Here is a 13,045-nt window from a genome sequence, read left to right as displayed (position 1 = left end):
TGTGTTTTTGTTATATGTTTGGGTAGGCCAGGGTGTGACATGGGTTTATATGTTGTTTTCGTATTGGGGTTTGTATTATTTGGGATCGCGGCTGATAAGGGGTGTGGTATAGGCTTGGCTGCCTGAGGCGATTCCTAATCAGTCAGGTGATTCTCGTTGTCTTGGATTGGGAACCGTATTTAGGCAGCCTTAGTTTCGCTTTGTAATTCGTGGGTGATTGTACCTGTCTCTGTGTTGTAGTCACCAGATAGGTTGTAATTAGTTTCACGTTCCGTTCTGTTGTTTTTGTATTTAGTTTCAGTTATTTCATGTACCGCGTTTTCATTCATTAAAGTCATGAGTAACCAGTGGGATAGCACTACACTCCTTTATTCTTCTCTCTCCCAGAGAGGATTCTTTACCTGCATTCAAATCAAATCAAAATCAAATCAAATCAAATTTTATTTGTCACATACACATGGTTAGCAGATGTTAATGCGAGTGTAGCGAAATGCTTGTGCTTCTAGTTCCGACAATGCAGTGATAACCAACAAGTAATCTAACTAACAATTCCAAAACTACAGTCTTATACACAGTGTAAGGGGATAAGGAACATGTACATAAGGATATATGAATGAGTGATGGTACAGAGCAGCATACAGTAGATGGTATCGAGTACAGTATATACATATGAGATGAGTGTGTAGACAAAGTAAACAAAGTGGCATAGTTAAAGTGGCTAGTGATACATGTGTTACATAAGGATGCAGTCGATGTTGTAGAGTACAGTATATACATATGTATATGAGATGAATAATGTAGGGTAAGTAACATTATATAAGGTAGCATTGTTTAAAGTGGCTAGTGATATATTTACATCATTTCCCATCAATTCCCATTATTAAAATGGCTGGAGTTGGGTCAGTGCCAATGACAGTGTGTTGGCAGCAGCCACTCAATGTTAGTGGTGGCTATTTAACAGTCTGATGGCCTTGAGATAGAAGCTGTTTTTCAGTCTCTCGGTCCCAGCTTTGATGCACCTGTACTGACCTCGCCTTCTGGATGATAGCGGGGTGAACAGGCAGTGGTTCGGGTGGTTGATGTCCTTGATGATCTTTATGGCCTTCCTGTAACAACGGGTGGTGTAGGTGTCCTGGAGGGCAGGTAGTTTGCCCCCGGTGATGCATTGTGCAGTCCTCACTACCCTCTGGAGAGCCTTACGGTTGAGGGCGGAGCAGTTGCCGTACCAGGCGGTGATACAGCCCGCCAGGATGCTCTCGATTGTGCATCTGTAGAAGTTTGTGAGTGCTTTTGGTGACAAGCCGAATTTCTTCAGCCTCCTGAGGTTGAATAGGCGCTGCTGCGCCTTCTTCACGACGCTGTCAGTGTGAGTGGACCAATTCAGTTTGTCTGTGATGTGTATGCCGAGGAACTTAAAACTAGCTACCCTCTCCACTACTGTTCCATCGATGTGGATAGGGGTGTTCCCTCTGCTGTTTCCTGAAGTCCACAATCATCTCCTTAGTTTTGTTGACGTTGAGTGTGAGGTTATTTTCCTGACACCACACTCCAAGGGCCCTCACCTCCTCCCTGTAGGCCGTCTCGTCGTTGTTGGTAATCAAGCCTACCACTGTTGTGTCGTCCGCAAACTTGATGATTGAGTTGGAGGCGTGCGTGGCCACGCAGTCGTGGGTGAACAGGGAGTACAGGAGAGGGCTCAGAACGCACCCTTGTGGGGCCCCGTGTTGAGGATCAGCGGGGAGGAGATGTTGTTGCCTACCCTCACCACCTGGGGGCGGCCCGTCAGGAAGTCCAGTACCCAGTTGCACAGGGCGGGGTCGAGACCCAGGGTCTCGAGCTTGATGACGAGCTTGGAGGGTACTATGGTGTTGAATGCCGAGCTGTAGTCGATGAACAGCATTCTCACATAGGTATTCCTCTTGTCCAGGTGGGTTAGGGCAGTGTGCAGTGTGGTTGAGATTGCATCGTCTGTGGACCTATTTGGGCGGTAAGCAAATTGGAGTGGGTCTAGGGTGTCAGGTAGGGTGGAGGTGATATGGTCCTTGACTAGTCTCTCAAAGCACTTCATGATGACGGAAGTGAGTGCTACGGGGCGGTAGTCGTTTAGCTCAGTTACCTTAGCTTTCTTGGGAACAGGAACAATGGTGGCCCTCTTGAAGCATGTGGGAACAGCAGACTGGTATAGGGATTGATTGAATATGTCCGTAAACACACCGGCCAGCTGGTCTGCGCATGCTCGGAGGGCGCGGCTGGGGATGCCGTCTGGGCCTGCAGCCTTGCGAGGGTTAACACGTTTAAATGTCTTAATCACCTCGGCTGCAGTGAAGGAGAGACTGCATGTTTCCGTTGCAGGCCGTGTCAGTGGCACTGTATTGTCCTCAAAGCGGGCAAAAAAGTTATTTAGTCTGCCTGGGAGCAAGACATCCTGGTCCGTGACTGGGCTGGATTTCATCTTGTAGTCCGTGATTGACTGTAGACCCTGCCACATGCCTCTTGTGTCTGAGCCATTGAATTGAGATTCCACTTTGTCTCTGTACTGACGCTTAGCTTGTTTGATAGCCTTACGGAGGGAATAGCTGCACTGTTTGTATTCAGTCATGTTGCCAGACACCTTGCCCTGATTAAAAGCAGTGGTTCGCGCTTTCAGTTTCACGCGAATGCTGCCATCAATCCACGGTTTCTGGTTAGGGAATGTTTTTATCGTTGCTATGGGAACGACATCTTCGACGCACGTTCTAATGAACTCGCACACCGAATCAGCGTATTCGTCAATATTCCCATCTGACGCAATACGAAACATGTCCCAGTCCACGTGATGGAAGCAGTCTTGGAGTGTAGAGTCAGCTTGGTCTGACCAGCGTTGGACAGACCTCAGCGTGGGAGCCTCTTGTTTTAATTTCTGCCTGTAGGCAGGGATCAGCAAAATGGAGTCGTGGTCAGCTTTTCCGAAAGGGGGGCGGGGCAGGGCCTTATATGCGTCGCGGAAGTTAGAGTAACAGTGATCCAAGGTTTTACCACCCCTGGTTGCGCAATCGATATGCTGATAAAATTTAGGGAGTCTTGTTTTCAGATTGGCTTTGTTAAAATCCCCAGCTACAATGAATGCAGCCTCCGGATAAATGTTTTCCAGTTTGCAAAGAGTTAAATAAAGTTCGTTCAGAGCCATCGATGTGTCTGCTTGGGGGGGGATATATACGGCTGTGATTATAATCGAAGAGAATTCTCTTGGAAGATAATGCGGTCTACATTTGATTGTGAGGAATTCTAAATCAGGTGAACAGAAGGATTTGAGTTCCTGTATGTTTCCTTCATCACACCATGTCCCGTTAGTCATGAGGCATACGCCCCCTCCACTCTTCTTACCAGAGAGATGTTTGTTTCTGTCGGCGCGATGCGTGGAGAAACCCGTTGGCTGTACCGCCCTGGATAGCGTTTTCCCAGTAAGCCATGTCTCCGTAAAGCAGAGAACGTTGCAGTCTCTGATATCCCTCTGGAATGCCACCCTTGCTCGGATTTCATCAACCTTGTTGTCGAGAGACTGGACATTGGCAAGAAGAATACTGGGAAGTGGTGCGCGATGTGCCCTTTTTCGGAGTCTGACCAGAACACCGCCGCGTTTCCCTCTTTTTCGGAGTCGTTTCATTGGGTCGCTGCATGCGATCCATTCCGTTGTCCTGTTTGTAAGGCAGAACACAGGATCCGCGTCGCGGAAAACATATTCTTGGTCGTACTGATGGTGAGTTGACGCTGATCTTATATTCAGTAGTTCTTCTCGACTGTATGTAATGAAACCTAAGATGACCTGGGGTACTAATGTAAGAAATAACACGTAAAAAAAACAAAAAACTGCATAGTTTCCTAGGAACGCGAAGCGAGGCGGCCATCTCAGTCGGCGCCGGAAGACTACATAATCAGTCTCTCTTGTGGGTTTCTGAGGCTGTAGTAGCCCTTGTGATGAGGAGGGAAGAACAACCACACATCCTTTGTAGTATGCTGTTGAGACTCCATAATGAGAGACACAAGGCAGTGCTACTGTTCTATAAAGCATGTGTTTAGATGATCTTCCTGTCTGGGTTGGCGCCCCCCCCTTGGGTTGTGCTGTGGCGGAGATCTTTGTGGGCTATACTCAACCTTGTCTCAGGATGGTAAGTTGGTGGTTGAAGATATCCCTCTAGTGGTGTGGGGGCTGTGCTTTGGCAAAGTGGGTGAGGTTATATCCTTCCTGTTTGACCCTGTCCGGGGGTATCATCGGATGGGGCCATAGTGTCTCCTGACCCCTCCTATCTCAGCCTCCAGTATTTATGCTGCAGTAGTTTATGTGTCAGGGGGCTAGGATCAGTTTGTTATATCTGGAGTACTTCTCCTGTCTTATCCAGTGTCCTGTGTGAATTTAAGTATGCTCTCTCTAATTCTCTCTTTCTCTCTTTCTTTCTCTCGGAGGACCTGAGCCCTAGGACCATGCCTCAGGACTACCTGGCATGATGACTACTTGCTGTCCCCAGTCCACCTGGCCGTGCTGCTGCTCCAGTTTCAACTGTTCTGCCTGTGGCTATGGAACCCTGACCTGTTCACCGGACGTGCTACCTGTTCCAGACCTGCTGTTTTCAACTCTCTAGAGACATCCGGAGCGGTAGAGATACTCTTAATGATCGGCTATGAAAAGCAAACTAACATTTACTCCTGAGATGCTGACATGCTGCACCCTTGACAACTACTGTGATTATTATTATTTGACCATGCTGGTAATTTATGAACATTTGAACATCTTGGCCATGTTCTGTTATAATCTCCACCCGGCACAGCCAGAAGAGGACTGGCCACAACTCATAGCCTGGTTCCTCTCTAGATTTCTTCCTAGGTTTCTAGGGAGTTTTTTCTAGCCACCGTGCTTCTACACCTGCATTGCTTGCTGTTTGGGGTTTTAGGCTGGGTTTCTGTATAAGCACTTTGAGATATCAGCTGATGTAAGAAGGGCTAAAAAAATTGATTTGATTTAGATCTCTCTATGTTTAAGAGTGTTATTTTCTCTGATCTTTCTCATAGTGCTGGTGCCTAAATCGTCATCTGGCACTGCCCAGACAGTGTGTGTGTGAGTGTGCGTTTGTGTATGTGTATGTCTGTGCATGTGTCTGCACATGCCCATTATGATACCTGTATGCCCTCTGTGCCAGGCTGCTGCAGTAGTTTGACGGTGTGTGTGTTCTTCTGCCCCCTCCCATCGTGCCAGGTCAGACTGGCCCCTGGCCGACGAGGCAGCTGGTAGCTGAGCTCCTCTACAGACACTGTGTGCTCCAGGGACGCACGGCAGAAACTGAAGCTGGACGCTGCTGAAGACAGAAAGAGAGACAGAGAGAGAGAAAGAGAGAGAGAAAGAGAGAGAGAGAGAGAGAGAGAGAGAGAGAGAGAGAGAAAGTGAGAGTAAGAGAGAGAGAGAGAAAGAGAGAAAGTGAGAGCAAGAGAGAAAGAGAGAAAGTGAGAGCAAGAGAGAGAGAGAAAGAGAGAAAGTGAGAGAGAGAGAGAGAGAGAGAGAGAGAGAGAGAGAGAGAGAGAGAGAGAGAGAGAGAGAGAGAGAGAGAGAGAGAGAGAGAGAGAGAGAGAGAGAGAGAGAGAGAGAGAGAGAGAGAGAGAGAGAGAGAGAGAGAGAGAGAGAAACATTGAATTTGAATCCCACTTATAATCCAAATTAAAACCCCAAAACCATTACATTCCATTAAAGCCACTCTCAGTTGCATGTGGACATGTCACGAAAAGGGCATCGTGTTACAGTGGTCATCAAACATATACATTAGAGATCACTTAGGGAAAATGAAACCCATTTTTTAGGAGATTAAACTCAAATCCAGGATTAACCCAACAAAAATCCTCCATTTCAATGTGACTACTATTGCCACTACTACTTAAACACTTCACTGACTCTGTCCACTCAACCCTACTCTTTAGTCTCTCTCTCTATGGTGTGTGTGAGTGGCAGCTGCCAGGCTGAGTGAGAGCTGATAACTGAGTGTAAAGCCCTGAGTGGCTCAACCCCAAGTTCCTGTTATCACACACAGGAAAGGGAGAAAAGGCCTAACAATAAAAGAAAACATGATTTTTTTGTTTGATATTGATTTGTATTAGCCGACTCCAATGGTGACAGCTCGTCTCCCAAGGGTCCGACACAAAAATAAAAATACATTACAAAATAAATACTTTACAATTTATATTAATTTAAAACATTAACATAGACATTACTACTACTAAAGACACATTTTTCACAAAATCACATTTTCACATGTGAAATTGCTGTTTTCACATGTTGAGGTTAAATTTCATATTGTAAATTGTGTTAACACATGTCACCTCACGTAAATTGCAGTTGCATATGTGAAACTTTCTCATGCAAAAATCAATCACGTGAAAATGTAATTAGCATTTTCACATATAAAAATCACATTTAAAAATGACATTTGCACTTTCAAATATTAAAAAACTCCACATATGAAAGTCTCACTTTCACATGTGGAATTGCAAGTTCACATATGAAAACCATTTACATTTTAAAATATAATTTGCAGTTTCACATGTATGAAACATTCACATGTGAAAATCTAACTGCAAGTTCACATGTGGTGGTGAAATAGCGTTACAAAAGTATTCATACCCGTTGGCATTTTTCCTATTTTGTTGCATTACAACCTGTAATTTAAATGGATTTTTACATGGATTTCATGTAATGGACATACACAAAATACTCCAACTTGGTGAAGTGAAAAAAATTATAAGAAAGGGAAAGATGGTGCGTACATATGTACTCACCCCCTCTGCTATGAAGCCCCTAAATAAGATCTGGTGCAAACAATTACCTTCAGAAGTCACATTATTAGTTAAATAAAGTCCACCTGCAATCTACGTGTCACATGATCTGTCACATGATCTCAGTATATATACACCTGTTCTGAAAGGCCCCAGAGTCTGCAACACCACTAAGCAAGGGGCACCACCAAGCAAGCGGCACCATGAAGACCAAGGAGCTCTCCAAACAGGTCAGGGACAAAGTTGTGGAGAAGTACAGATCAGGGTTGGGATATAAGAAACTATCAGAAACTTTGAACATCCCACGGAGCACCATTAAATCCATTATTAAAACATTTAAAGAATATGGCACCACAACAAACTTGCCAAGAGTGGGCCGCCCACCAAAACTCACGCACAAGCGAAGGAGGGCATTAATCAGAGAGGCAAGAAAGAGACCAAAGATAACCCTGAAGGTGGTGCAAATCTCCATAGCAGAGACTGGAATATCTGTCCATATGACCACTTTAAACCGTAAACTCCACAGAGCTGGGCTTTACGGAAGAGTGGCCAGAAAATAGCCATTGCTTCCAGAAAAGCAAACACGTTTGGTGTTCACCAAAAGGCATGTGGGAGACTCCCCAAACATATGGAAGAAGGTACTCTAGTCAGATGAGACTAAAATTGAGCTTTTTGGTCATCAAGAAAAATGCTATGTCTGGCACAAACCCAACACCTCCCATCACCCTGAGAACACCATCCCCACAGTGAAATATGGTGGTGGCAGCATCATGCTGTGGGGAAGTTTTTCATCGGTATGGACTGGGAAACTGGTCAGAATTGAAGGGATGATGGATGGCGTTAAATACAGGGTCATTCTTGAGGGAAACCTGTTTCAGTCTTCCAGAGATTTGAGATTGGGACGGGGGTTCACCTTCCAGCAGGACAATGACCCTAAGCATACTGCTAAAGCAACACGGAGTGGTTTAAGAGGAAAGATTTAAATGTCTTGGAATGGTCTAGTCAAAGCCCAGACCTCAATCCAATTGAGAATCTGTGGTATGACTAATAGATTGCTGTACACCAGCAGAACTTATCCAACTTGAAGGAGCTGGAGCAGTTTTGCATTGAAGATTGGGCAAAAATCCCAGTAGATGTATAGGGGGTGAATATTTACATTTTTTGTCTTATTTCTTGTTTGTTTCACAATAAAAAAATATTTTGCCTCTTCAAAGTGGTAGGCATGTTGTGTAAATTCAATGAAACAACCCCCCCACCCAAACCCCCTCCATGTTGTGAGGCAACAAAATAGGAAACATGCCAATGTGGTGAATACCTTTGCAAGCCACTGTATCTCCTAACATGTGAAAATGTGGTGTTAACATGTTATAGTAACAATGTTTCCACATAAGGAATTGCAAATTCTGTAACACTATTCTGCAAAAAAGGTCATTTGGCCTACCTGAGTATAATTCAAGTGTGTTAAAAAGAATGGATTATTTCTGAGCCATCCATTTGGAGTGTTACTGCTGCAGGCGTATCTTCTTCCTCATTTGTTCAGTGACCATTGGACAAAGGGGTGGCAGGTAGCCTGGTGGGTAGGAGTGTCGGGCCAGTAATCAAAAGGTTGCTGGATTGAATCCCTGAGCTGCTAAAATAATACATCTAGAATTCTGCACCTGAACCAAGGCAGTTCACCCACTGTTCCCCGATGATGTTGATTACGGCAACTCCCTGCACCTCTCTGATTCAGAGAGGTTGGGTTAAATATTTCAGTTGAACGCATTCAGTTGTACAACTGACTAGGTATCCCCTTTCCCAAGCTGCAACCTAAGAGGTATGCATCACATGCTCTGCTCACATGTACAGTAATGGGCTGAGCCTAAACAACAACAGAACACAAAGCTTTTACTATCTCATCCTGGAATATACAAGTTTTGAGGTCATCTGCCTTTGGCCTGAAGAGCAGGAACCCAGACTTCATCAAAGATTGGAAATACAGACATTGTAATCCTATAAGAACCATGATATAGATGAGACGGACCAACTGGTTGCCCTCTAGGTTACAGAGAGCTGGTAGTCCCATCCACTAAACTACCAGGTGTGAAAAGGGAGGATTCGGGTGGTATATTCATGTGATATAGAGCAGACCTAACCCACTCTATTGAAATAGCCAAAACAGGATTATTATTATTATTATTATTTTATTTTTTACATCTGACTAGAAATGATCTCAACAGAGAAAAATGTCCCAATTTGTGCTATCTACTGTATATCCCCCCCAATAGAATCCCCATAAATGAATGATGACACCTTCTCCATATTAGGGGGTAGATCAACCATTTCCAGGCCCAGGGACATGTACTAGTCTGTGACAACCTAGAGCCAGAACTGGACAAGAACCTGACACTGTCAGCCTACAGGGGGGCAAACACTTACCATAGTCAATGGTAGGCTTCGAGGAGACTCCTACTGCAGGTACACCTACAGCTCATTCATTGGCAGTAGTACTGTAGACAACTTTATTACTGACCTCAACCCAGAGTCTCTCAGAGCGTTCACAGTCAGCCCACTGACACCCCTATCAGACCACAGCAAAATCACAGTCTACTTGAACAGAGCAATACTCAATCATGAGGCATCAAAGCCAAAGGAACTGAGTAACATAAAGAAATCCTATAGATGGAAGGAATGTAGGGTAGAAACCTACTAAAAATGATTAGGCAAAAACAAATTCAATCCCTTTTAGACAACTTCCTTGACAAAATATTTCACCGTGATAGTGAAGGTATACATTTGTACTTGGCAGTAGAAAGGCTAAACAGTATACTTGACCTTTTAGCTTCCAAATCAAATCAACACATTTCAAGCAGACACCCTCAGAAAATGAATAACAAATGACAAATGGTTTGAAGAATGCAAAAACCTATGAAAGAAACTGAGAAACCTATCCAACCAAAAACATCGAGACCCAGAAAACCTGAGCCTAAGCCTTCACTATGGTGAATCACTAAAACAATACAGAAACACACTGGGAAAAAGTAGGAACAGCATGTCAGAAATCAGCTCAATGTTATTGAAGAATCCATAGAATCTAACTACTTTTGGAAAAATTGGAAAACTCTAAACAAACAAAAACACAAAGAGTTATCTATCCAAAATGGAGATGTATGGATAAACCACTTCTCCAAAATGTTTTATACAGAAAAGCTCAGTGACTTTCAAACGTGGCAACGTCATCGGATGCCACCTTTCCACAAGTGAGTTCGTCAAATGTATGCACTGCTAGAGCTCCCCAGTCAACTGTAAGTGCTGTTATTGTGAAGTGGAAATGTCTAGGAGCCACAACAGCTCTCAGAAGGGGACCGGCGAGTGCTGAAGCACGTCTGTCCTCAGTTGCAACATTCACTACCGAGTTCCAAAATGCCTCTGGAAACTGTCCGTCAGGAACTTCATGAAATGTGTTTCCATGGACAAGCAGCCGCACACAAAATCACCATGGGCAATGCCAAGCGTCAACAGTAGTGGTGTAATGCTTGACACAATTGAACTCTGGAGCAGTGGAAATGCATTCTCTGGAGGGATGAATCATGCTGGTAGTCTGACAGACCGATCTGGGTTTGGTGGATGTCAGGAGAACAATACCTGCACAAATGCATAGTGCCAAATGTAAAGTTTATCACTAATGCTCTTGTGGCTGAATGGAAGCAAGCCCCTGCAGCAATGTTCCAACATGTTGTGAAAAGCCTTCCCAGAAGAGTAGAGGCTGTTAAAGCAGCAAAGGAGGGACCAACTCCATTTCAATGCCCATGATTTTGGAATGAAATGTTCGATGAGCAGATGCTCACATACTTTTGGTCATGTAGTGTATATTTCCCATGCCAATAAAGCCCTTTGAATTGAATTGAGAGAGAGACAGAGAGAGATAAAGAGACACAGAGAGAGAGACAGTGAGAGAGAGAGAGAGAGAGAGAGAGAGAGAGAGAGAGAGAGAGAGAGAGAGAGAGAGAGAGAGAGAGAGAGAGAGAGACAGAGAGAGAGACAGAGAGAGAGAGAGAGAGAGAGAGAGAGAGAGAGAGAGAGAGAGAGAGAGAGAGAGAGAGAGAGAGAGAGAGCGAGAGAGAGCGATAAAGAATGAGAGAGAGAGAGAGAGAGAGAGAGAGAGAGAGAGAGAGAGAGAGAGAGAGAGAGAGAGAGAGAGAGAGAGTGTGAGCGATAAAGAATGAGAGAGAGAGAGATATGGGACAGACACCAAACTGAGACTCTGCATGCAGGAATCTGTAAAAATATATTCTGTGTACAACGTAAATCACCAAAGAATGCATGCAGAGCAGAAATAGGCCGATACTCGCTAATGATCAAAATCCAGAAACGAGACGTTAAATTCTACAACCACCTAAAAGGAAGTGATTCCCAAACCTTCCATTACAAAGCCATCACCTACAGAGAGATTAACCTGGAGAAGAGCCACCTAAGCAAGCTGGTCCTGGGGCTCTGTTCACAAACACAAACACACCCCACAGAGCCCCAGGAGAGCAATTAGATCCAACCAAATCATGAGAAAACAAAAAGATAATTGCTTGACACATTGGAATGAATTTACAAAAAAAAAACAGAGCAAACTAGAATGCTATTTGGCCCTAAACAGAGAGTACACAGTGGCAGAATACCTGACCAATGTGACTGACCCAAACTTAAGGAAAGCTTTGACTATGTACAGACTCAGTGAGTATAGCTTTGCTATTGAGAAAGGCCACCGTAGGCAGACATGGCTCTCAAGAGAAGACAGGCTATGTGCTCACTGCCTACAAAATGAGGTGGAGACTGAGCTACAACCCATACTTATGTTTATTTATTATCCCTTTTTGTACACAATATTACATTTGTAATGTCTTTATTATTTTGGAACTTCTGTGAGTGTAATGTTTACTGTTAATTTTAATTGTTTATTTAACCTTTGTAAATTATCTACTTCACTTGCTTTGGCAATGATAGTGTCTGTCAGAGAGCGAGAGAGAGAGAGAGAGAGAGAGAGAGAGAGAGAGAGAGAGAGAGAGAGAGAGAGAGAGAGAGAGAGAGAGAGAGAGAGAGAGAGAGAGGGAAAGAGAGAGAGAGAGAGAGAGAGAGGGAAAGAGAGCGAGAGAGCGAGAGAGAGAGAGAGAGAGAGAGAGAGAGAGAGAGAGAGAGAGAGAGAGAGAGAGAGAGAGAGAGAGAGAGAGAGAGAGAGAGAGAGAGAGAGAGAGAGAGAGAGAGGGAAAGATCTTGCGTTTGGCAATTACATTGGCAATTACATTGAAATTGAATTGAATTGAGAAGGAGTGAGAGATAGAGAGAGTGTGTGATAACAGGTCAATATTTGTTGCAAGATGTGTGACCTGTTGCCACAAGAAAAGGGCAACCAGTGAACAACAAACACCATTGTAAATACAACCTATAATTATGACTATTTATTAGTCAGTGCTAGAGAGAAAGACCCAAGAGGCTTGCTTTTATTTTGTAGAATGGATAAACTGCCCCGTCCTCTCTTCTCTGTCATCCCTCTCTCTTTAACATCCTCCTCTCCACTCATTAAAAGTAATTTAGCAAACAATATTATCCAGATCCATTTACAGTAGTGAGTGCGTACATTTTAATACATTTTTCAGTGCTAGTCACCCAAGGGAATCAAACCCACGACCCTGGTGTTGCAAGCGCCATGCTGTACCAACGGAGCCATGCATCTGCAACTCAAGACGCCGCCGTCACCCCGTAGACTGAGGAAAATAATGAGTCTTTAATTGAAAAAGCTCAAAGGAGCCTCGGTCTCTCTCTCTTTCTCTCCCGCTTGGTTGTGTTATGTAAACCAGTCTTTAAGCCAGTCTTTGAGCCAGTCTTTAAGCCAGTCTGCTAGCATCCCTAACATGATTACCACTCAGAAAGAAGAACTTGTCAAGTACCAAATATCTAATGAAGGATAAACCATGATACCAGATCACAGCCCGACACAAAGAGAGTGAAATATGGAGGGAAATATGATGAAAAGAGGGCGAGGGAGACAAAGCGAGTTAAGAAGTCAGGGACGATATAATTATTGCCTCTTTCTATCAAAAAGAACAAAAACCCAATGGGTTATAAGAGAATAATGCATGACCTTCAGTAGAGTCTCTCTCACTCTCTGGTATTAGTGTCTCACACCTTCAGCACACGTTTTCTATCACCTCTCTCTCTTTACATCCTCTTTATCTCCCCTCTCTCTTTCTCTCCCATCTGCTACCTCTCTCTCTCTCGCTTCTCT

At 44.1% G+C, this 13,045-nt stretch overlaps 1 protein-coding gene across 2 annotated transcripts in view; it reads right to left on the bottom strand.

Moving 5' to 3' along the window:
- The window catches only part of samd10b (sterile alpha motif domain containing 10b), a 180,769-nt gene that overhangs the window by 66,220 nt on the left and 101,504 nt on the right, over nt 1-13,045 (bottom strand). For both annotated transcript variants that reach the window (XM_046365006.1, XM_046365005.1), the window contains exon 2: nt 5,152-5,327. In XM_046365006.1, the coding sequence (XP_046220962.1) occupies nt 5,152-5,327 (176 nt within the window). The remainder of the gene's footprint in view (nt 1-5,151; nt 5,328-13,045) is intronic.

The sequence above is a fragment of the Oncorhynchus gorbuscha genome, linkage group LG10 (genome assembly GCF_021184085.1).
Source record: "Oncorhynchus gorbuscha isolate QuinsamMale2020 ecotype Even-year linkage group LG10, OgorEven_v1.0, whole genome shotgun sequence".
NCBI classification, from domain to species: domain Eukaryota; kingdom Metazoa; phylum Chordata; class Actinopteri; order Salmoniformes; family Salmonidae; genus Oncorhynchus; species Oncorhynchus gorbuscha.
The sequence above is the reverse complement of the archived record's forward strand: the minus strand, read 5'-3'. Positions and strand labels throughout refer to the sequence as shown.